At 35.7% G+C, this 27069-nt stretch overlaps 1 protein-coding gene across 3 annotated transcripts in view; it reads left to right on the top strand.

Moving 5' to 3' along the window:
• The window catches only part of specc1 (sperm antigen with calponin homology and coiled-coil domains 1), a 146104-nt gene that overhangs the window by 90530 nt on the left and 28505 nt on the right, over window positions 1-27069 (top strand). For all 3 annotated transcript variants that reach the window (XM_065284264.2, XM_065284263.2, XM_065284265.2), the window contains 5 exons: window positions 6596-6780; window positions 7817-7917; window positions 7998-8070; window positions 10904-11036; window positions 14596-14698. In XM_065284264.2, coding sequence (XP_065140336.1) covers window positions 6596-6780; window positions 7817-7917; window positions 7998-8070; window positions 10904-11036; window positions 14596-14698 — 595 coding nt within the window. The remainder of the gene's footprint in view (window positions 1-6595; window positions 6781-7816; window positions 7918-7997; window positions 8071-10903; window positions 11037-14595; window positions 14699-27069) is intronic.

Raw genomic sequence — 27069 nt, 5'->3', positions numbered from 1 at the left:
TACAGATGGGATTGTTGTATTTGTTCTCGGAGTTAACAGCACTTGCACTGTTTGAGTTGTGTTTGATCATGTGATCTGCTTTTAGGCTTGTGTTATGGTGCCCTTTAAGCAGAAAAGCAAGTAAAAAATGAACAAAAGTGTAACTGTTGAATCTCCACTATTGAGCACTATTGTTTGTAAGTTAAAAACAAATAGCTTTTTAACACACTGCCTTAGGAATAAAGCCACCCTTTATTTAACTTTTACTACGCAACCAGCACTTTTTTATTTTGTTGTACGCTGTCAGAAAAACTGGTTCCTAGTTGTCACCGGGGCAGTACCCTTTCAAAAAGTACACATTTGCACCTAACTAGTTATCTCGTCAATTAAGAGAAAACATTTTCCTGCCAATGACGTTTCCCTGACGAGTTTTTACAGTAATCTGTAAAATCTTTATCTACTAGATGCCACTCTTACCCAATTTATAAAAAACTGAAGCAAAACTAATTCATACGGAGCCCCGAAGGGGACATGGAGCAAAAATTAAACAAAGTTTAGTTTCGTGTGCGCACGTGAAACTATTGCGTTTAGTTTTGCGTGTTGACGTGAAAGCGAAAGTTTCACGTGTGCACGCGAAACTAATGGCTGGTTCACACGGCAGGATAATTAGGCAGATTTTAGCCCCGATTCACCCCTTCCGACAATCTTAAGGATGCTCCGATAATCGTAAAATAAACTGATCAGATATTCTTGCCGTGTGTGGTGTGTTTAGACTGCTCTCGTCTACTCGGAAGCACCTCGGGACCGCTCCGATCTCAAATCGGGGATATCCAACATGTTGGATTTTTTTGGCCCGATTTCTTCTCGTGTGTGGTGTCTCCCGGGGACAACCGAGCATGCAGCCTGTGGACTGTGACGTGTAGCCAATCAGAAAGCGAGGTGACGAGGAAGCGAGGATGTACCGGTGTCATGTAAACAAAATCACGGGTCACAACAACTCACATCCATATCATGATGTAGCAAGTATAGTCCATGCTCCCGTTGTCTTGTCTCCGCTTCTTTGACCATCGCCTTTTCTTTTGAGAACGTTTTTTGTCGGTTAAAAACAAACTGCAAACTATCGCCACTGCATCCTCTTCGTCCGCCATGATTGTTTACTCTGAAATCACGTTTGATCTCGAGAGATTTTGCGAGATTTCCCGTCTGACCTGGGACTGCTCGGGAGTCAAATCGGTTCGTGTGTGATGTGTTGATTTTGCCATGTGGTGGCGCACCACTAACTGTACGACCAAAACTGTTAGACCCGCAATGTTTTATCGCCGTGTGTGGGGTCTCTCAGGGTTGGAGAATCGGCCGACGATTTTAAATTCGTACCGTCTGAACCAGCCTTAAACTTTAAAAAAAATTCTGCACATGAAGGTTTTGCGTGAGCACATGAAAGTTTCACGTGAGCACGCAAAAGTTTCACGTGAGCACGCAAAAGTTTCACGTGAGCACGCGAAAGTTTCACATGAGCACGCAAAACCTTCATGTGCAGAACTTTTTTTCGCTCCTATGTCACCTTGGTAAATTCAAAGGTGACAGAGAATAAAAAAAACTTGTCTTAGTTGTCTTCGTTTTTCCCTTGTCTTATTTGAATAACGGTAGTCTACCCGCGTTCAGGAACGTACACAAAGTGCTTCTGAGGCTTCGAAACTTTTACGAATCTTTTGTTTCGAATCATTGGTTCGGAGCGTGTTTCAAACGGGCCAAGTCACATGATTTTAGCAAATGAGGCTTCATTACGTCATAACTGTTTCGAAACATTTAGACATTCACCACTAGGGGGAGTTGATCACAAATGACCAGTGTCAAATATGGTTAGGTGAACTCTGGTCAGTTTTATTATGCAAGTTCATAAAACATGCATCCTTCTGACTAATAACAGTACAATTCTGTCTACTTTTTGTTTATAGACAGATTAAATGACAAAAATGTGCATCACTAGCAGGGGAGTTAGTTTTAATGATTTGTTTGCCTTAAATAAAACTAAAAACACACAATACACTTTTAATTATGTCTTAATTAAGTGAAATAATTCTTTTAAAACATATTTTAATACAAATCTTGCTATTATTTTGTAAATAAAGTGTAAAATGTTTGGACAGATCTGCTTTTACACAATTTTGACCAGCAGGGGCCGCCAGCGTGTGTGGTGTTTTGAACGCTTCAAAAAACTGAATCAATTTTTGAAGCAATTGGTTCAATTGATTCGAAGCTTCGAAAAGCTTTGTTTCTCCCATCACTAGGCGAAAAAATGAGTCGCGATCCGAGGTATGCTCTTCAATCTGTACAATTTTGGTCTGTCCATGTTCTAAAGACGGCAAAGTTTACATTTTTTTGAGTGGCAGCAAAGGCAGCCAATCAGCGTCAAGTGCTTGCGTTTCATAATGAGGTTGCCAGTTAAGCCCGAAGGGATGCCAAATAGGTGCAAAACTACGCGTTTAAAATCCTCCACCCTAATATAGCTTTCTGAGAGAGGTTTTTAGGAAGCTTCTAAGGCGTTACAGACCCAACCAAAATTTTGTTACATGTCACATCACAGAACAAGGATAAATACCGCGTTTAATCATTCTATGTCACCTTTAATTTATTTTAAACTCCGTGTATCTTTTGATAATCATTCTGAATCTGATCTCTAAATAAATTCTCTTTACAAAAATGCAATTATTTTAGCTTTCTGATCAACATGTAATATTTTTGAAGAAACCTACCCATATTTAAGAGGTTATAAAAAAGAACAAGTGAGAATAGGATGAAGCATTTTTTTTCCCATTTTGTTTGTATGTTTGATATATTTGTATGTTTATATATTTATAGAACAAAATTTTCCGGGAAGGCATTTTGTGAAACTTTTATGAAAATCACAAAAAATGCTGGCGGGCAACTTAAAAAAAAAAAGGCTGGTCGGGGTACATGTATTTTGGCATCAAAGAGTGCATATTAGTACCTCATAAGTACATATTGGTACCACATTTCTGTACATTAATGGTACATATTAGGACTTTTTAAAGGGTTCTGCCCCAGTGAAGGCCATGTATTTTGACTGCAGCCAAAGAGCTGTTTTACCTAAAATTATTAGTAACTTGACTTATATAAAGGCAGATTTAAAAGGAGTAAAATGACTTTTTTATCTTTTTAAGTTTACATATTTGGATTTGGCATCTCTTTGTCCCAACCATGGGTATATTCATGTACCATCCTTCACAGAGTTGTTGTTTATTCAGTGTATTATTTAAAGTCCAACACTAGATGGCAGTGAACGTAAGCATATCAACCCTTCAAAGTATCAAGCTGTTTATAGGCTTTAAAATCTAAATTGCTCATATTAACTTACTGACATTCAAATGCTTTTTATTTAAAGAGGCACTAACCACTCAAAAATATTTTCATGTTAACATTTTCATTGTGTAGTGATATGAATTGTTTTTTTTTTTTTTTGCAAAACGTGCTTCACCTCACGTTCAATGTAAACAGCTAAACAAAGCACTTCTGTTTGTGTACACCGTGCACGGTGGTTTTCAATTCACAATGCTTAAATGATCTGTGACCAATTTCAGTTTGGACGTGTGTCTCACTTTAATGAAAGGATGCGAGCATCACCGTGAAATCTGAAATGGTAATGAGACACGGCTTTCAGGTATGATGCTTATATATTGTCTGAGAGCTTGTGAGACGCTTGGTGTCAAATTCTCAAAGCTTTTTGTCAAATCTCAGGTTGCATGTCTTTTAGGAACATGCATTCGTTTAGTTAATCAGAACTGTTATTATATGCTAATAATAACACTCCAGGATATGACTGTGCCAAAAACGATTAAGTTTTCTGTAAACACTTTCTCTACTTATGAATGATGCCGTTTGTTTGATGGAAATCTAACTTATTTACTTGTTTGGACTGCAATGATGTGTGTACTCTTGAGAGGGGGTTTTATTGTTCATGTTGAAAACTGTTTATCATCCACGTATTCTGTATTTCTGAGGTCAGTAAATCAGATTATTCCAGAATGTTACGTATCTGTGTGTTTTTTTTAAGGCTTCTTCTACTTTTGTCAGTTCTAAAATGTTTTTACACATTTGTGACCCCGCCTGTAAAAACCTTAATGTTAAAACTTTTAGTGACGTTCTGTTTTCCATACAAGATTTTTCCTACATAATGAAAGAACTTTCTTGAAATTTGATAACTTGAATATCTTTAACCCTTAATTATGACATACCCATATTGCTTACATTACAACTATCATGATAATAGCTTATTCTGAATCTAAAACTAAAAATAATCTTAACAAACTATATATTGTTGGAAAGCTGTAAACATTTAGTTTTCATATTTCATCAACATTTTAAAATAAAAAGAGATATTGGGAGCAATTTTCTTAAATGTCATAGGCCCTCAGGTAAGCCCGCTCTTGGTATTACATATTTACAGTATAACACTACTATCCTATTATAAATCTTCAAAAATCTATATATCAACCTATATATCATTGGATAGCTCTAAGAATGTAGTTTTCATATTTTAAAACCCTTTTTGCAGCAATAATAATGCAGTGACAGTAATGCATTAATTTGTGATCATAGTATGCAGCAAAACAATGACACCTAGTGGCCTTTGTTGGTAAAACCAGTAAAAGCAAAAAAAATATGTGGTTTTAACTTGAAATTTGTATCAAATCTAGTTTCAACATGAAGTCATGTTATAGTCATAGACATTTTGATTAATTTTGATTAAGTCCATGGCACGAAATTCAGCTTTTTGTGCCTTGAGCACAAATGTTTTTTTTTCCTTCGTGTCACTCAGCAAGAATTTCTTAAAATAGTGTCATTTTATGTATTGTTTTCTCTTTTTTTCTATTTTTAAATCATTGTCGCTTGGGGTTAGATTTGGTGTATTGGTTAGGATGTAATTTTATGTATTGGTTTCTCAATGTTTTTCTTCTGCTTTTAAAACTATTCTCACCTGGGGTTTGGGTTAGGATGTCTAAAAATTAGTTAAAAGTAATTTTTTGCATATGAGTTTGTGCTGTGTGTAATTATTATGTACACACATTCATGTATGTATTTAAGAAACATTTACATGTGTATATATATTTATTAATATTTTATTTTTATAGTATATATAAATAAAAAAAGAAATATAAATAAAACATTTCTTAAATGTATATTTATGTATGTGTGTGTGTTTAAATATACATACTATTTACACAACGCTCAAACTCATATATTATACAAAAAATTACTTTTATTTTGTATGAGATTAATCTAGATTAATCTATGCCCAGCCCTTCTAAAAATCTAACAGAAAGTGATTCTATGCGACAATGGTAAGAAAATAGGAAAAATCTATGAGAAAAAAAATCATAAAATGCTACGATAAAGAAAGTCGTGCCACGGACACGAAAAACTATAGAAATTCATGTAAGTGACACGAAAGAGAAATTTAACAAGGTGAATTGGACACAAATAAACTAATCAAATTTTTCGTGACTATAACACGACTTTAGAGTTATGTCTTATGGGTCACATTTGTTTACAATAAATACAAAATGTATGATACATATATCTGTATACAGAGGACAAACCAGGACTGATTTGTGATGTGTAAGTCGTCAATTTCTGCACATTTTTTGCACGCTTTTGGATATTAAAACATTTTGTTCACATCAGATTTGTTGTAAACATTTTACCATTCCACACAATTCCACAGATTTTTCTCAATAAAATGTCATCTTATGTCGTTTGATTATGGTCTTCTCAGAATGATTGACATTTGATGCTTGTCAAAGTAATTACGGCCTGAGATCTACTGGCTGTACAGGTTTTATGGTTTGTAATTAAACACAACACAATATATGTGTGCGCAGTCATATGTACGGCTGTCTTAAACACATATAAATACTGGGCATCTGTCCAAACACCTGCTTGACTGAGTATTGATAAAAGACACAATATAGTATAATTATATAGGCCACAAATGTGTTCTGCTAATGGATTATTCAATTACTGCTTCTACTGAAAATATAACATTCACTGTCACATTTTTAGTGTAAATCATTTCAACTTTTATTTGTTATCTTGAGTTGCTTAAGGTTAGCTTAACAGCAACTCATCACTAGTCAAGATGACAAATACAAGTTGAAATGACTTGTAAATTCAAATTGATTAAACTTAAAAAATAAGTGCAAACACTACCCCTTAAAAATGTCCTAATTTGCACCTTTTGCTTTAGATATTTAGTACCAATATGTATCTCTTTAGGTCCAAATGTGTACTTTTCAAAGAGTACCACCCTAGTGAAGGCTCTTTTATTACTAAGAGTATGAAGTTAGGACAGTTAGGGTTAGTAAATGATGACAGAATATAAATTATTGGGTAAACTACACCTTTAAATGAATACCTTGGTATGCACATTGTATATTTGTTCCTGTATGTATGATGCAACCTTACATGTTTCAATAAAAAAAGAAAAATGTTGTTTATACACTGTGTATGTGTTCATCATATAATGTACATCACAGTACACGCCCCCATATAAGCTACTGTGGCTCTATCTCTATGTGTCTGTCTCTATGATTGACAGGTCGTGGAGTGAAGATGTTAGTCTCTCTGACTCAGAAAGCGGTCCTCAATGGTATAAATCACCCATGTCCCAGAATTCACCTGGAAGTTTCCTGACTAATGGTGGTGGGAGTGAAAACAGCACCCCTGCGGATTCAGGAGCCACAGTCAAAACGCTCATCAAGTCATTTGACACGTCCATTCCAAGTGAGCAGTTTTCTTTGCCACTTTAAAATTTTTCATGAATGTTTACGATCGTATAATAAATGTGAAAATATTTAGACAGCGATTAAGTGTGTAGCTCGTGACACTATCGGCAGTGTTGGGGAAAATTACTTTTAAAAGTAATGCATTACAATATTAAGTTACTCCCCAAAAAAGTAACTAATTGTGTAACTCAGTTACTTTTCATCGAAAGTAATGCTTACGTTTTTTTTTTAGGTTACTTTTGCGTTACTTTTTCTTACTTGGCTGAGGCTTGATCTCTTTCAGGCTGTGCAGGTGTTTTTATGATTGCAAAAATGCTCCATTTCTGACTCAAACTTTTCCCGCTCCGGCATTAATTAAACTGAAAAGTATTGCATTACTTTTTTTAAAAAGTAACTCAAATATTAATGTGTACATTTAGAAAGTTACTTTACTCTGTACTTCAGAAAAGTAATATTATTAGGTAATGCACGTTACTTGTAATGCGTTACCCCCAACGCTGACTATCGGTCTGAATGATGTAATGATCAACCTGTCTGTAGTCACAATGTGTCTTTGATACACGGGCAGGAAGGTCTCTCAAATCAGTCCTCGTTGTCTTTGTGTCAGACAGATATTTCTGTAAGATATGGCTGGTGAGACAGAAGGACGCCTGGTCATTTATTAGCAACAATGTCATGTCAGACGAGAGATCTTGTTTAATGTGCTTAACAAAAATAATATGACAGGCCTATTATTAATGACCTTTAGTGCACAAGATTCGACTTCCATGACTCTATTCTGCAAAATACAACAGCTACTACTGTCAAACGATTTTCAGGAACCATTTTTTGTGTGATTTAACTAAAATGTGTAATTTGTTACAAAACCACAAACTTTATGTCTTCCATTGTTCAGCCAAACCTACAGTAGTCCCAACCTTACACTCTAAAAATGCTGGGTTATTTTTCACCCCGTATCCTCTCTCTTTACTACACTTTAGAATAAAATTATAATTTATATATTATAAATATTGAAATAATGTAAATGGTTCTAGATGGAGGCAGCAGTTCAGCACAGATGCGCACATCTCCCAGAAGCCCTCTGAGCAACATACCAGTTCGTACAGCACCTGCTGCAGCCGTCTCACCCATTCAGGTATTACTGTACAGATCGCACAGTGCATCTACTTCAGACTGTAAGACACGTTATCAGTGACCTATGCTTTATATTCCTAGAGGCACTCTGGAATCAAGCCACTGCCAAAAACCCTTGAGAGAAGAATCGCCTTCGGAGGCTTCCCAAACTCTGGTACTTTATAGTGACATGTATAGTGACATATAACTGTTACCTTTTTGTAGACTTGTCCTTTAGTCATTTAGCAGCAATGCAGCCATTTCCGCACTGGTATGACATGACGTGATGATGACTTATGTCACGTGATGTATCAACATGGCGGATGTAGTATGTCCAAATCGCATTCATACTACTAGGATTCATACTATACAGTACCTACTGTTTTAACATTCAGTAAGTAAGTACTTCATCTCATTCAGTACCTTCTAATCTAACAGTATGCGGTTTCAGTTGCAGCCTCATTCTAGTTCTGTAGGCTACACGATCATGGGGAAGACAGCTGACTTGACAGTTGTCCAAAAGACAACCGTTGACACCTTGCACAAGGAGGGCAAGACACAAAAGGTCATTGCAAAAGAGGCTGGCTGTTCACAGAGCTCTGTGTCAAAGCACATTAATAGAGAGGCGAAGGGAAGGAAAAGATATGGTAGAAAAAAGTGTACAAGCAATAGGGATAACCGCACTGTGACTGCAGGATCTCTTAAACCTAAATAAAATTAAATCCTAATTTCTAATTTTAAAGATCCATTCTTCATCCTGCTCAAAAATGCTCAAGATGTGTTTCGTGCCAAGAGAGGTCACACTAAACAATGACAATGCCTAAAGAAGAATTTTTTGTACGTATTTCCTGTATTTTCTGTTTGTATCTTAATAAAATAGATATATAAATGAAAAATAAATACGGATGGACATTTAAGTCTGGTGGTGGTGGCGGCCTAAAACTTTTGCACAGTACTGTATACATGTTAAAGGTGCATTGTGGGACTTTAAGAAGCATCTCTTGACAGAAATGCAATATGTGACCTGATCCAGCAAAATGAGTCACAGTGACCCAAATTTCAAAATTGAGATTTTGGTATCAGTTGAAAGAGGAGATAATAAGCTTTCAAATGATATCATAGTCAAAGTCATACCTTGAATGGTTTTAAAGATATAGACATTTGAATTAAGGTTGTCTGTCTTCTTTTTCCAACTGAAAACCTGAGAAAAACGCCTTTTAAAGTTTTTTGCCCCTTTTTTGTAGATATCTTTCAAAATCCATTGCATTTTTAAAGGGATAAACAATTTATTTTACAGCTTAATTTGACCAAAGACATTAATATAAATGCTATTTCAGTAAACCAAGAAACAAGCTTATAAATCAAACAGAATGATGTTTATTGAAAATGTGAAGTAACAGAAAGGTTTCTGTGATGGTTGGGGTTTGAGTTAGGGGAAGGGAATAGAACATGGAAACCAGAGTGTGTGTGCGTGTGCGTGTTCGCGTGTGTGCGTGTTCGCGTGTGTACGTGTTCGCGTGTGTGTGCGTGCGTGTTCGCGTGTGCGCGCGCGTGTGAGAAAAAATGAGAGAGACAGAGAGACAAGCAAAAAGAAAACAAATAATGCTTGCCTATGCAATCATATCTTTGTGTAGGCTAGTTGACAATAACAGTGTAAACAATTCAAAAAGGAGTTAAATAGGAGAGTAGTGTGCTGCGAGACTGACAAGAGGATGGCTGGACCAATCAGGTGCCCCGGGGTTTCCCATTGACAAACGATCAGCGTTTATGAAGATTTCTGATTGGCTCTAAAACAACGTGTAACACCATATTTGGAGAGATAGTGACGTTTCAGGGGATCCCCGGAATGCTCGGAGGTGACGAGAGTATTTGAGAAAAGCAATTTCCAGCGGATTAAGTAAAACTGTTTCAACTTTAATAGTCATTTAAACACCTTTACTCAATTATTTGGACTACGAAACTTTGGGAGATTATTTTTTAATGTCTGTTCTTTGAAATTAGCTAAAAATATTTTTTTTGATAATTTCATTGTTTTTCCACATTATCGGCTCATATCTTAAAATAGAACGTTGCGACTTCCGACTCATTTCGCCAGATCGGGTCACATATAATATACATAACTATATTATCAATAGCTGAGTTTCCATCACCCCGATTTCATGCCCATTTTGAAGTATTGCATACAGTAAGAATCAAGTTATGGAAACGGCAAAAAAGTTTTTATGCTCGCATGAGGTTGTTTTAACATATGCAAAAAAGAGTAAATGCAAATAATGGGGGATGAAAAAGCATTTGCAGAATAAATTCAGACGTAGCAAACATTAAACCCACGTAACCCACGTGTCTAGTTGTATCAGCTGACATATATTAATTCATTTTATTTAATTTAATTAATTTTATTTAGGTTTAAGAGATCCTGCAGTCACAGTGCGGTTATCCCTATTGCTTGTACACTTTTTTCTACCATATCTTTTCCTTCCTCTCACCTCTCTATTAATGTGCATTGACACAGAGCTCTGTGAACAGCCAGCCTCTTTTGCAATGACCTTTTGTGTCTTGCCCTCCTTGTGCAAGGTGTCAACGGTCGTCTTTTGGACATCTGTCAAGTCAGCTGTCTTCCCTATGATCGTGTAGCCTACAGAACTAGATTGAGGCTGCAACCGAAGCCGCATACTGTTTAGTAGGTATGAGATGAAGTACTTAGATATATAGTGTTGGAATTTAACAATAAAAGTGCTCTGATTGTTTTTGGTGAATTTGTCTTATACTCAAGCAGTTTTAGGGTAAAACTGTGGAGCCGAGCCATCATTACTCTCCTTAGTACTACTACTACTAAGTTTTGTATGATTTAAGCAGTGTATCAATTCCTTTAAATAAATATTGGGTCGCTAGAGCCCAAAACTTATGTCCTCGGAGAGCTGCAAATCCCTGGAAACCTGGTAAGATGAGAATAATAGGACACAATGTACAAGTTTTTTTATACGGACCTGTTGTTCTGTCTCTCACAGGGTCGTGTGACGAACTAAAGTCTTCGTCTCTTATGAGGAAGAGTCCATCCTTAGAGTCGGTGATTAAACCTCCATCCCATTTTAACAGCCGGACCTCCTCGTTTACTTACAACAGAGCCAACAGCAAACTCAAGTAAGCTTCACACGCTCAATGAAACAGATGAAGTTAACCTTTTCCTCACTAGAGGCACTGAAGCAACATTACAGTTCATCCGCCTGTCTCAGTCTTGGCAAAAAGAACAACTAAATACTACCGCTGAAAATCTTTATTCAGATGATAAATAGATATGAGGTAATAAGATGATTCAGAAAGGCCCCAAACTGCATTTCTCATCCGTGAACTTGATGTGTCCTGAGCACATTTGCATTCCTCAGTTGTTTCGCCATGTTTTTGTATTCGCTAACAGTGCCTGCAGTTACGCAAGCCATTGCCATCGGTGAATCACAAACATTGTGCAGAATCACATCTGCCACTGACTGATAAAAAAGATAGAAAAGTTTTGTAGTTATCTTAACAGTAAACAAAACTGATAGTAAAGTTAAATGTGTTTATTTTTATTAAAGATCAAGATTTTATTTGATTTATTACAGATCAATTTAAGTTCGGTTGTTCCTTGTAAAGAACTGCAATTTTACACACACCACCCGTCAAAAATTTAGGGTTACTTGACTTTTAGGTGCATCTGAAAGCTTAACCCCAAGTATAGGACTGTTTTTACACATACATGAGGATCAGCGTACAGTTCATGTGATGCAGATTTCGCCATCAGAGTAGTACACTGTAAAACAATTGCTGTTATTATGCAGCTGGTTGCCAGTAACTTACTGTAGAAGATAAAGACTGAAAATGTTTCATGTTCATTTAACTTTAAACAAACTGTTGCCAGAACTGTATATAACATAAATGTAAAATCTATAGTAAGTTACTGGCAACCAGCTGCCAGTAACACTGTAATTTCTACAGAAATTTTGTACAGTGTATGCATTGTATGCAGAACATTAGATCTTTGTATTCGTGCGTACTTTGTACACGTATGTTACCCATGCGCCTACAGGAGAATGTAGTATGTAGGACAGGAGATCAGTCCTTCCAGAAAAAGGTTTCTTTGTGATTGTTGCGGGCAAAAATCCTTGATCTTGCGGCACGTTTTCTAAAAAAAATGCAATGGAATATGCAGGATATTTGTGCAATTTTATGCGATGAAATTGTGGAAACTTGCAAAAAATGCGAGAAACTGTTTTCAGCTTTTGCAGCTTTTCAATGATGTTCACGTCACATAATCACGTCATTTTATAACGTTCCATGGCAACAGGGGACATGGCGGCGCTTGTGTGAAGTAAATGCAAAATTTTTCAACTTTCTGCTAAAATATGTGTGACTTTTTGCTATGAAAATGCGGGGCAGAGATGCTCACAAGTCTCTGAGCTCGAGTCTAATTCAAGTCTCAAGTCTTTGGGCTCGAGTCCAAGTCAAGTCTCAAGTCTCGTTGTAACAAATAAAAATAAAATGGGCGTGTCTGAATAAAATTTTGCTAATGTAACGACGGGAAAAATGGTTTGTGCGCCGAGCGCATGGTCGAAAAGGTTTTGTCCTTTCTTTAATGAGTAATGGTAGTATTTTGTGCATAACGTGCAATAAACCAATGAGAGTCTCAGCTCTCATCCCCTTTAAAAGCCAGTTGCGCTGACGCTATGTCTAATCCCTATTTAGATGACGGACTTTAACTGAAAAACTAAGCGGAGGAAGAAGATCCCCAGTTTAAGATTAATGTTAAATAATTGTGTTGTTTTTCACTTGTATTGAAATTGTTATTTTTTTATTAAAACCTTTAAAACCCGTTTTCTTTTAGTCATGGAAGTATAAAAGCAGGCTTTTAATTGCTTTAAATGTATGGCTATCCAATATCATCAAAAAATTATTTACAAGTATGTAAGAAAAGGTTTATACTCTAAAAATACTTTATTTGTAACAAACATGAGATAAAGAATTTACAAACGGCTCTCCGCACGTTTCAGCACTTGGACAGCGTCAGTTTTTTTAAGCATTACTTTAAAATGTTTCTCATCTCACCATATCCACAGGCACAGAGTCATCATATACAATAAATCCGTGAGGTAGCATTTAAAACAGATGCATTTGTTTAAAGCAAAGCATTTATTTACTTACCAGGCTACAGGTGAAGCAGCTCTTTACGCCTTCTAACATCTCATAATTAGTCCTCATTTATGTCCAAGAGACTCAATAATAATCTTTTACATTCAATCCTTTAATCTTTCATATTTAAAAGCGTTTTTGTGCTGCTGCGCATTCATGTATGTGATAAGCAAACCCGCGTTGTCGTCCCGTTTATAGGCGCTTACTTATGCGCTCTTTAATAACCCAAAAACATATTGCTATTTTAGTTGCCCCAAAATAGCAACGCACCAACAATGCCCCTGAACACACCTCGTTTTCAGACCAGAACGCCCATGGGCGCAAAGGGGGCGCAAATGCATTTGCTATTTAAACAACGTGGCACTAAACGTGAAAATGATAATTGCGCAGGGTGGAAACTAGCAAAAGACACTTGTGTCGCGCAACTATATCACATACAAAAATAAATTAACATTTTGTTTGGTCATAAGCAGACATGCATGCAAGGTAATAGGCTAAAAAATTTTAAGAATCCTGATACTTACTCATCAAGCCGTGTATTTTTTGATCAAAAATCCTTCATCAAATAAATGCAGGCTTGATGAGAATAAGAGACTTCTTTCACAAACATTAAAAATAGTAATGTGTCCAAACATTTGGTTGGTAAGGTAAGTCTATACGACAACAGAAAACTGGCTAGCAGAATGTAGAATGAAAAACATCACGGTTTTAGATAGCTACATGATAGCTAGCCTCGTAAATGTTCATTGAAATAGTTCTAGCTTACATTTAAATATCTGATTTACTGGCTTCAAGAAATTTTTTGTGCATATTATGGAAGAATGCATTTACACACAGAGGGTGTGGCCTCATTGGCCCTTCAGTAAGCAGCGTGCATGTGACTGAGGAATATGAATGGTAGAAATTCAATTGAAATTGCTTTAAATCTTGTTAACATTTTTTTTTAACTACATTTAAGTTCCCTGTTATAGGCAAATTTTTCAATTCCCATTTTATTCCCATTAATTACAATATATTCCCATTAATTCCCATGGAACGTTTCCAGCCTTGAAATTCCCAGAATTGTACATATTTTTAATTAAAAATGCAGTTTACATATGAAGAAAATCTGATAAACCCTGACGGTGTTTTGACTCTCAGTGCAATGACCATAGAGTCATCTAACGTTCCCATGAGCACACAGTTAGACAATCTGATGATCTTTCATGCTGTTCCTCTCACAGGGCGACCTTCATGTACTGAGAAACTAACACATGTGTGTGAGGATTTTACGCTCAAATGGACCAAAGTCACGTACAACCTATTCGAGTATTTCTACCATGCGCAGTACATATCTGCCGCCGATTTTTTTATGTTTACCATGGCGCCTGGTTGTATGCGCACAAACGCATCTACAGTAGATTGAAAAAGTGAGAAGCTGCTTGTGGGAATTCATCTCTAGCTCAGCTCTAAACAGTCATAAACAAGCATAAGTACAGATGCTGTGTAAGCGACCGTACGTGTTTGTTCATACGTATGTGTGTGTCTCTGATGCTAGTGTGGAAAGAACAGACCCTCTGTCTGCTTTGGCGCGGGAGTACGGTGGATCTAAGAGGAATGCTTTACTGAAGTGGTGCCAAAAGAAAACAGAGGGCTATCCGGTAAGGAGCAGCGACCCTGACCCCTCTTTCTCTCTCTCTCTCTCAGTAAAATTTTATTGGTCAGACTGTTCAAATACAACATTGCAATAGGAATGTAGAGTAAAAAAAGAATTTATGGGTTTAACGGTAAAGTGTGTAATTTCTACACCATGGGCATTAGCCACTAAAAATGCCATTTCTTTATTGGTTGGAAACACAAATTTTTCCCAAATTGATGTCATCGCTTGATTCAGTGTTGCTGTGCCAGATTGGTTAATCAAGCAGTCGTGTTGTTTCCACAACTGTACTGATGAAATCATCTCTTTTTTTTAAAACTTATATATCAAAAATGTTTGATGTGATTGGGGCAGATCGGGAGGCGTAAGATTCAATTTGTAATCATCACACATAACATGATAATCTGAGCTCAACATCAAAACCGATCGAGGTCCTGAAGTCTCTCCAATTCTCGGTAGGGGAAAACTGGGGTACCTGTAAATACTTAAAGCTTGGCTTAAGTTGAATTACTATAAAAGCAACACCTATTTTTGGGGAATGGATCGCCGATATACTTATACATTTTGGTTGATACGGAATAAATCCAGTAACTGTACAGATGTTATTTTGACTAGTATTGACTTTCATAGTTCCATAGTTTTGATTAATGTAATTGTATAGAAAGCTACATAATGATATGAAGAGTTTGGTTCCAAAAACCAAGAAATCAATTTTTACCAATTTGGGTAAAAATGTGTTTTCTATACCAAGAAAATGACAAGATTAAAACCACTATTTTCTGTTACAAACTTTCACATAGCATCTTTAGGTTATAATAACATAAAAAATTCTAATCCATAATTAGATTTTCAAAGATTTATTATAAAAACGCAATAAATTATTTTTTACTTATTCATTTAGCTGACACGTTTATCCAAAGCGACTTACAATTTTTTCTTCAAAATTATATAAATCTATTGAATCAGTATATAAATGTGCATTCATCTTTGCCATGTTATATTCATTTAGTAGACTAGTGATATACATTAATTTAAAAAAAAACATTAATGGCATTAAACACTTACTTTGTCATATTAAGAACACCGTCATTGCTGCCGTCATCCTTGGGACGTCATCGCTGAACTTTTTTGACAGCGATCAGCTCTAAAATGTTTTGGTCCTGCTCGATTTTGTTGACTTTGAGTAAAATAATGGAAAGTTTTTCATAAGATCCCCTGGGGTCAATGTGTTAGGATGACAGAAGCTTGATGCTGTTCTATGAGAAAAAGCAACAGCCGGCATTTCTCCTTCGCCAAAAGACGCCACGGGAGCGCACATTTGAAGGTAGAAGCGCCTTGAGCCGTGTTTTTAGACGTGACATGTGAACAATGTATATTGAAATATCAGAAATGTGTGAAGAAGCCATATCAACATTATTGAAAAAAATATATAGAGAGAAAAATATATTGATATTAATTTATTGTCCACCCCTACTATTTTTTGCATTCACTCTTTTTGTTGTGTTTTGGCTTGTCATCTTCCCAATTCTACATTACTGATTGCACAGAAAACAACATTTACTTAAATTGACATAATTTGTGCCCACTTGTTTTGTTTTTATAATCAGGTTTGTGTACCCTCTTATACAACCTGCAGTCTAGACAGTACATGTTTTATTAACCAGATTATATACCGTTAAATCATTTTTTGCTAATTTAACTAGCTATTAGAGTGAAATGACATTTGTAATTGTTTTTTTCTGTTATAGTTCTACAGCAGTAATTGCATTTGTTTAATTTAAGTCTGAATGGGTTTCGCATACAATTATGTTTAATGTGGTCTTTTCAAGTTAAATAGCTTTTTTGACCAGCACTTTTATAAACACTTTGGCTGCATCCGAAATAGGGATGTCAATTTATGCAATTTCCCATATTCGATGATCGTTTAAATGAAAGGTTGATCAATAAATCAATCGAATAATCTTTAACTGTAATGGTGCATTCACACCAGCCGCGGTAGAGGTGACAAAAACGCGCTATTCACGCGTAGTTGGAAGATTTAACATTTTGAGTTTACTCGCTTCATTTGCGTGTGAAAGCCGCACGTGAAATTCTAGTCATTCGAAACATTCAAGCGTAAATTCGCATTATGGGAGGGGATTCTGCGACTTCGCTAAGACTCCGCTCGCTTGCTGTAATCAAGTCACTACTACAGCAAGGTCCTGATTGGTTAACGCGACGCGGAAATCCGCCAAAGTTTTTCAACTCGCGTGTTTACCGCGGCAACACTCAATTCGCACCTTCCGCGCCACAGGATGCCTATTTGCGTTTTGCAGGGACTTAACATGTAAATCACGCACGCTTGCCGCCTCTACCGCGTCTGGTGTGAACGCCCAGTAATTGTGCAATAAGCCTGACTGCAGTGGCATATAGCCAATGACATGCAAGTGTGCGTAAATAGCAATTAAAACGGTAACTTCCTCACCCAAATTAATTTTTTTGTCTAAATAGCATGCTAGTGGGATTGTAAAATGAGTCAATGTAGTTGGTGTTTTGATAAAATCAGCAATTTAAACTTATTCAAAACACGCTCTATAGAATAGTTTGTTTGTTGGTGACTTCCATGTAATATATATAATATATTGTATATAATAATAATAATATAATTATATATATATATATATATATATATATATATGTATGTATGTATGTATGTATGTATGTATGTATGTATGTATGTATGTATGTATGTATGTATGTATGTATATGTATGTATGTATGTATGTATGTATGTATGTATGTATGTATGTATATATATATATATATATATATATATATATATATATATATATATATATATATATATAATAATGTAATATTATATGTAGATTAAAATGGCTCATTTTAATCCTCTTGGTATGTTACTGCTTCATTATCTTTCCAATTCACCAGAAAGCAAATAATGTGACAAAAATACATTCACATTCACAGAAATACATTTTGTGTCCAAGCTTCGCTGTGAACAATTACAACAAACATTGCTTGAACATTTCACCAGCAGACTTTGTTGCACAAATCAGCTTATGAATTGATCTAGTTAAAGAGCTACTATCTATATAGGCCATCTCGTGGTGTCCAAATGTGTGTGTGCATCAGTAACCACATTTATTTTAGCATGTTTATATTATATATAGTAAATATGTAAGCAAGATGTATGACATCCTATAAAGTAAACTGTATTTCTTCCACTGTGGGACATCGGTGTCAGGCATCGACATGTACCGGGAAGTAGACAGCGTGTAATTGGGCACGTACGGATGTGTGTGAGGCCCTAATGTTTCTTCTGGGTCTCTCGCTGCTTTATTATGCCCATATGAATGCGCGTATGAAGCCCATTAAACCCTTAGGGGACCAGATCCAAGCCTCCACCATTGTCATGTGTGAATGTAAGATTATTGGTTAAACGCTTAAACACGCTTCCCTCTCATATTGGCCTCAGCTGGTAAACAAATTGAAGGAAGGCTGCTGACACAAACAGAAAACAGTGGCCCGTTCACTTAGCTTGAGGAGGTGATTTATTTAAACAGCATCAAAAGGCAGACGGCTCTCAGGTGACCTGCTCTGGTTCTTATTAGCTTACGTGTAGACAATTGTAGTATGCACAGATGGCTTTAATAAAGTTGGAAAAGCTGGACATTACAGTGTTTAGTCATCGCTTGCCCTTGGTTTCTATTGTTTCGTAATGCTGATTCACAGGGCTTCACAGTGGTCAGCGTAAGTTCCTTAAAAGACAGATGTTCGTCTACATTACATCAAGCCGACCACCGTTACGTTTTTCCTTCCAAGCAAAAGCCCACAGTTCATGTCATAACGTTTTTATTGTTTTTATTCGGAAAACCCAACATTCGTTTTTTTTCTTCCTGTTTTAGCTTTCTGTCAAGGTCACAAGATGCTGGAAACTTCGATTGGGCATTTGCGTAACCATCCAGTTCTCTGGGGGCTAAGATAATGGGTATTTTGTGGCCAGTATGCAATAAGAGGTTTAAACTAATACTTTAGTGGTGCATTTCAGCCCATACTTTAAAACCATATCAGGTTTGGTCATATTACATTCATTTAATTGAAAACATATTGTGGTGTTAGTTGAAAATGCAGTCATGCACAGAATATATTAAAGGCAGTCAGTACACAAAAGTAAATATATACAGAAGTTATACAATTTTTTTTTAATACAGTGGAATATTGCGTTAAGGGTAGTATAAAATAAATCCAATCATATTATTCAAATATGTTTTTAAATTACCCTAATAACCCCCCCCCCCACCTGCACAGTCAATCTTTGAAGCGAATATAGGGCATAGGGATGATCACTTCCAATTGGAATTCTCCCCATATGTGACAAGGCAAAATGAGAATGTAATTACGACAGGCAAAACAATTGAATAAATGTTGGTTTTCAAAAAAATAGGGTTATTAAGCTCTCGTACAGAGATCCCTATGCTATGACTTTTAAAAAACATAATGTAAAGGGCCAATAATACATATTAATGCATTTTATTGTAATGTGAAAAAGATACCAATGTGATTGCTAAACGCCCACTGGCACTGAAACTGTGTGCCCCCCTGTGCAGGAGGCATACCCCCCATTCAAATGTTCTGGCGCCGGAGCTCTGTGTAACAATACAAACAGCCCTGTGGTTAGTGCACCTGGGTTCAATTCCGGTTTTCTATTCAATTTTATTTATATAGCACTTTTCACAATTGTTTAATTGTTTCAAAGCATATTACATTAATAAAAGCAGGAGAAAACATAGAAAAATGGGTGGACAACATAAGCAGCAGAGTACAGCGGCTAAACTTAAACTGTACTAGCGAGCGTAGTAATAATGTGACATATAGAAGATGATGCTAAATTAAGCCAATGTCAGCTGACTCCCTGGCGTTTACAAAACTCCTAGGAGAAAACCCTGTGGGAAAAGTCCTAGGGAGAAAAAAAAACATTGAAAGAGAGCCAGACATAGATAATTTATAGAGGATATCCTATATAATATGTACTATTTTATAACATTTTATGTGGATTAAAAGAATATATGTATTAGGGCTGTCAGTAGATTGAATTATTTAATCTAGATTAATCGCATGATTTCATGAGTTAACATGCGATTAATCGCAAATCAATCTCACATTTTTATCTGTTCTAAATTTACCTAAATTTAACACTTTTCAAGTTTTTGCAATGCAAGGGTTTAATATAATGATACACAACAGATACTTTTCCTCAACAGTTTACCAAACATTCACTTCGGATATAACAGATTGTAGGTCCTACCTGCGTGAATTCTTGTCAAAACAGATATTTTTAAAACTGTTATTTTGTGTAGATGTCTATATATATCGGGGTCGCGCACTCGCGTGTGTGCATGCGCTTCAGGCGTCAGGAAGATTGTCACTCTTAATAACTCTTTTAACATCAATCAGGTCTTGAACTTTATCTCTCTTAATAATTATTTTAACATAAGCAAGTCCTGCAGTCTATTTTCTATAATTTCTGCATGCTTTAAAAACGAGCCAAAATACGGTTCTTTGCCGTTCCTACTCCCCTATCTCCACCCAACACTTTCATGTTATCTCTCTACTATACTATCCCAATAAAGGCATAAAAGCCCATAAAACCTAACTTTAAATAACTTTAAAATAGGCTAGAATGCGCAGAATTAAATGTGGTTTTGGCTTAAACGTGACCCTGTCTGTCAAATTCAAATCATTGTTTTATTGTAATTGTTCTTTACATAATGCAGGATGATGTATTTACAAAATCAGTAAAATGCACAAAAAAAAAGGTTTTCACATTCAGGGTCACAAATATGATTCTCACTACCTTATTTCTTATTTCCTGTCCCCAGCATGTGTTTCCTCATTTATCCGTCACTCGGCACGATTACTTGTTCATTTATCCGTTTTAAGAGTGTCCGATGACAGAGGCGCAGAAAAGAGCCGTAAGAGATTGCAGTGATGGGAACAGCTATGGCCACAGGCCTCTTCTCGCATCGCATAGGTGAGAAAAGGTTAGCTGAAGAACACACGCTCCAAATTGAGTTTAATACGGGCTGAAGAAAAGGTCAAGGAAGGCTACTGGTCCACTATGTCATAAGAGACATCGGTCATAAGCTACTAATTACCCGCTAACACGTTAAGATGGACGGTGCTTCCCTTCTTTCCAAGCTTGTTTAAAATCTCATTCATTCACATCACAATCACTCACAGCTACCCTACACCTCCCGCAAATGAAAATTATAATGTATTGACCTCAGTCGGATCACCTCATTGCTTGCTGAGCGGCATGTGGTGGCGTTTATGTACTGGAGATTCCCGGTGACAGCGTTTGAAGGTTGAAAAATGATTTGCTTAGAGATGAGCCTCATTACAAGAGGCATTATCAGAAATGTGATATGAGTATTGACTGCCACACACATATGGCCCTCATCCGCTGCACACAGTTCAAATGAGGTGTCAGGAAACTGCCTGCTTTATTGTTCTCATCCGTCTTGTTTGGAGCCTGTATGGCCGGCATCTGAACACCACCCGCCCCCCGGTCTCAGACGCAAGGACGAAAGGACAGACAAAAAAAGGTTTTATTGGATATAATTAAATTATAACTAATTGTGAATGCTGCAATAGCCGAGTTCTGTTCTCTTTGCATTGCAAATAATACAGACAGTTTATACAGTGATGGTTTCGTCAGCAACAACATAAACAAACGGCTTTTGTGGACTAAATGCAACTTCTGGTAGACTTCCACATAGAATCGATTACAACAGTAGTTGTAATTTATAGTAGTTTATTTTTGATAACAAGGGAAATAAATGACAAGTAAATGACCTTTGTTCATATATCACATCTAACGCATTTCAACACTAAGCTAATGCTACTGTATAAAGTTAAAGGTATTTACCTACGCATAAATAAATAATTCAAGCTCTGTACATGGTACAGTAATGACTATTGATGTTACAGTTTTGTTTTGCAGGATCATACTGAAAAAACACAAACCTACCACTCAGAAACGTCCATTAACAATCTCCAAACAATTTATATTCCTCAAATACCGTATTTTTGTCTGATACAGGCTCAACTTAAGGTCTGTTTACACACACACACAGAGATAGCTACTGAAGGAGCTGCTCTGTGAAACAGCCAATCAGAGCAGAGCTCAACATTATTATTCATGACTCTTTTAAATAAGGTAATAATAGACCATTTCATTTTAAATGCAAATCCTAGGGTTGTAAATGGACATCTGCACTCTGTCTCTTGATAATTTTTGCACTAAATAAAGCCACATACCTTCTATGTAGATATCAGAGAACAATTTATCATATATTATTTTAATGCATTCTTTGGCACCTTTAATGTATGAAATGTTAGCTACAGGTCCATGAATTCTTGCCTGGCTGCCAAACGTTTTCGCACAACCTTTCGTTGTGATCCACGCTTGTTGTCTTTAGCAAATCAAAGCATTTTATTTTCGACAGGGTAGTTGTTTCAGAGATCAGTTTAAAGCTAGCCAGACGATATATAAATACAGATCGAAAGTTCAGGCACGTCACCATGACAAAGCAGATGCCTTGATGAAACCCTGAATTACACGTCTAAGCGAAACTTAACTTACGGTCTCTGTTTGTTTAAGGGTCTGACTAGTTGCTAACTGAACTATGGAACAAATACCTCATTGAAAATAACAAATGTTTTGGTTTCCTAAAGACGAGGGAAGACCATCACGGATCATGGATTACTGCTATTTGATGGGAGGTTTGGCAGCTGATTTGTAGTTAAGATTATATAGTACACATTTTGCACAATAACTGTCCTTGAAGCAAAAATACATACAAAATTTATTTTGTTTAGTAAGATTTATTTCGTCCTTGCATTAGAGTTGGGATGGCGATAAGAAAACATTTTTAACCAAACCAGTAAATATTATATATACAGTTTGGCTGTTCGCTTACATGACAACAGCATTTTTGGGGTCCTTAAATGCAAACTTTTGAAGACAGGTTTCAAAGTTTTACAGAAAGACACCTTAAAGGGATAGTTCATCCAAAAATGAAAAATCTGTCAAAGTACTTAATCTCATGTTGTTACAAACCTGTATAAATGGCTTTGTTCTGATGAACACGAAAAAATATATTTTGAGGAATGTTTGTATTAACCAAAACGTTAATGAGCCCCATTCACTTCCATAGTATTTTTTTCAGACTGATCTCACGGAAGGTCCTTTTATAGTCATGAAAATGTGATTCATTTATTTTTGTCCATGGCACGAAATTCAGCTATTTTCGTGCCTTAAGCATGAACGTCTTTTTCGTGTGACTCACACGAATTTCTATAAATAGTTTTTCTGTACACAACTTTCTTTTTCTTGTCATTTTATGTATTGTTTCTCATAGTTTTTTCCTATTTTCTTGCCATTGTCGCTTGGTGTTAAAGGACAAGTTCGGTATTTTACACTTAAAGCCCTGTTTTTAGATTGTTTATGGTGAAATAGAATGGTTTTGACTGAAATTTCGACATTTTCGGCTGCCCTGAGAATTTCCGCGTGTTTGTGTTTTAGCTCAGACCTCTACAATGGGTTTAATGGTGCACTGGAACAATCCTTCCTAAAATGCATTAAACTTTCGTTTACAAAGACGTGAAACTCACCGAGTGGTCAGGGGTGTTCACTGGTATGCTCACACAAAAATCGCTCCAAAAGACGCATTCCAACAGGTTTTATCGTAGTTTTTACCAACTCCATTGACTGTATTAGACGTCCTGTGAGGTACGGTATTACTCCGCGCCGGGAACTTTGTTTCTATTCTTGCAATTGGCAAAGGCGGATTAGCGCCACCACCTGGGCTGGAGTGTCTATTATTCAAGCTCTAAGCGGAAGAATGTACGGGTGTGAGGCGTTTGGGAAAAAAGGTCCACAAGTTAACAACGAATGCTAAAACAGCTGTTGTAAAGCATCTTTTGCAGCGATTTTTGTGTGAGCATATCAGCCGTCCCAATTCGAAGGATGCTTAGAATGAAGCCTCAAAATGCGTCCTCATTTCTCCGCGATGTTAAGGATAGAACGAATGGATCCTTAACAGCCGAGGATATCCCAAGATTCATTGCGCGCCTGCAACGGCGGCTGGATATTCTAAAATAAACAATTAAAACCTTCATTAAATAAAAGTGTGTATTTATCAAAAAAAGTTTGTCACTGTTTTAGTATTATAAGTTATGTTTTGTGTTAATATTATTATTTTTATGATGCATATATTTCCAAGGTTGATTAATTAAATTTAATATACTGTTGAATAGTTTAATCTACATCAACGTGTCATATTTTATAAACTAAATTAATATTTTTCTGATTTCATATTTATTTTAATAAGTCAGAAACGTTTCCGCTATGTCCTGCTAACAGGCGCAGCAGGTGACGCCAATTATGGGTCATCCCAAGGTTAGACCGTCTCATTTCAGTTCTCTTCGCGGATTTCTGAGGCTGCCACCTTGAAAGACCGAGTGCTCATATTTAAGGTCGCATGCTTATAAGGTCGCAGCCCCTGAATTGGGACACAGCTTCTGTAGGACACCGGCCCTCCAGGACCGAAGTTGCCCATCCCTGGTATAGATTGATATTTTGCTAAAATAAGAAAGAAAGAAATGATGTAAGAGAGAAATGGTGTAGTAAGGTCATGTTTGGGTCATGCTAGTTTGTAATTAGTCAGTTGATGTCAGTGGACTGTGGCTAATTAACACGAGATGACAGTCATTGAAACATCAGGTCATTTGATCTGTAACTCCCTAGACTCTCATAATCACAGCTGGAAGATGTACAGCATTCACCGGTTCAGTTATTATGTGTGCATTCATGTGTATCACTTCACGTTAAACTGCACGAACCTGTCAAAATACAAAAACTCACTGCGCTCATTTTGATGAATAAAATCTGTCAATAAAGAAACTCCCTATTAAACAAATCCATATCAGTTTCATGTCAAACAAGTGACTCATTTTCCCCTAAGCAGAAGAAACAACCGTGACCAATTTGGTTCTTACAGTAATGGAATAGTCATCCTCACACCATGCCTGATGTGAAAAGCCTTATTTTCTTCAGTTAAACACAACAAACAGTTTATATTGAAATGCTGTTATGTCATTTTATATCTTTTTAACATGGTGAAGCTACAAAAACACATGCATCCATCCTTAAAGTCATCCAAATGACGTGGCTGAGAGTTTATGTGACCCTGCACCACAAATCATAAGTCATAAGTCGCACAGGTATAATTGTACCAATAGCCCACAATACATTGTATGGCTCAAAATTATAGATTTTTATCCCAAAAATCATTTTGATCTTAAGTAAAGATTATGTACAATGAAGATCTTTTAATAAATGTTCTACTGTAAATATATAAAAAAATTATTTAGCATTATTAATATATGTTGCTTATGACTTAATTTGGACAACTTTAAAGGGGATTTAGATTTTTTGCACCCTCAGATTTCAAATAGTTATATCTCAGCCCTATCCTTACAAGCCATACATCAACAGAAAGCTTATTTATTCATGATGTATAGATCTAAATAAAAAAATGACCCTTATAATTGGATTTGTGGTCTTAGGTGAAACAAGTGAAGTGAAACAATGTGTTGGTAAGAGTAAACGATTCACATTTTTAGCTTATTAGTGATCAATATGTTGCGTATTTACAGATCAACGGAGTAAGTTCAGATATTGTGGCATGTCCATTATCTCAAATTGGTCCTTATGTGTCCAATGTGTGTCCAAACATGCACACAAGACACATGGGAACCAGTAAGATTCGACATTATTGATGTACCCCTATGTATGCTGATCTTTTTGTTTCCATGGATACGCAATGTAGCGATCATTAAATAAGCTCAAAATATTCAGCTTCATAATTTTTTATTCCTATAAATGTAATATGCTTTATTCAGTCTGCCGTGATATTGATTACAAAACGAGGCTATGAGGGATGGACGTCCAGAGCGTGCGCTTTGAACCCATTATTTTGTACCAAGGTGCTGGTCATATACATAATTTTACACATTTTCACAGGACAAAGAACCTCAGAAATCATGGATTGTTAAAATGAGAAGGGACATGTGATAAGGTGACCAGATTTTTAAAATGAAAACCGGGGACATTTCCGAGTTCAATGGTCAAAATATATCCTTAAAATCTTGATGGAAAAATGGGGACAAAATATGTTCTGCAAAAATTACTTTTTTACTTATGTATTTTTGTCTTTTTTTTTGTACAAATATCTAAAAATTCTTAAATCAAGATGCATTTTCTTATAAGCAAAATCTCCTAAGAAAAAATCTAGCTTTAAGACAAAAAAATATTAAACTGTGAATTTAATATTAAGTGAATTTGTAAAACAAACAAAAAAAAGTGCCAATAAGGTAAGATTTTTTTGCTTATTTTAAGCACAAACTTGATATTTTTGGTCTACATTGAAAAAAATAATTTTCAAGAAAAAAAAAATTTTCAGTAAAAAATATCTAAAAATTCTTAAATTAAGATGCTTTTTCTTGATGAGCAAAACGGCCCAAGAAAATAAGTCTAGTTTTTAGACCAAAAATATCAAATTTAAGTGATTTTGTGCATAAAACAAGCAAAAAAATCTGCCAATGGAGTAAGCACATTTTTCTAGAATTTTTCTTGAATTTATTGTTTAAGAAAAATTTTCAAGATTTTTTTGCTTGTTTTATTCACAAAATAACTTAAATTTGATATTTTTGGTCTAAAAACTAGACTTATTTTCTTGGGTCGTTTTGCTCATCAAGAAAAAGCATTTTAATTGAAGAATTTTTAGATATTTTTACTGAAAACAAGACAAAAATACTAAGAATTTTTTTATTGAAAATAATTTTTTGCGGTGTAAATATTTTTGGTCTAAAAACTAAACATATTTTCTTAGGTCATTTTGCTAATCAAGGAAATGAATCCTGTTTTAAGATTTTTTTATATTTGTACTGAAAACAAGAGAAAAATACTAAGTAAGAAAGTCTTTTTTAGTGTTTGTAATTCAATTAATTTTTTTTCCCTTTTTTTATTCAAGGCACAGATATGACATATCTCATTAAAAAATTACTAAAAAACAAAAAGGACTACTTCAGATGATTTCAAAGCATTGCAACAAGAAGAACAGAAGGAATTAATAAAAATGTAAACATATTAAGCCTACACAAAACAAATGCTCAGTACCATGCTGTGATCAGTTCACTTTATTTTTTTATTACTTTAACATGAGTAGTTAGTACCTTAACCTCCGATAACTTTGACTGTGTTCATATTTTATGATAACTTGATTGATGACCAAAAAAACGGGACTG

This window comes from Paramisgurnus dabryanus, chromosome 5 (assembly GCF_030506205.2).
Source record: "Paramisgurnus dabryanus chromosome 5, PD_genome_1.1, whole genome shotgun sequence".
In the NCBI taxonomy this organism is placed as follows: domain Eukaryota; kingdom Metazoa; phylum Chordata; class Actinopteri; order Cypriniformes; family Cobitidae; genus Paramisgurnus; species Paramisgurnus dabryanus.
Note: the sequence above shows the minus strand (reverse complement) of the source record. Positions and strands in the feature narration are given on the sequence as shown.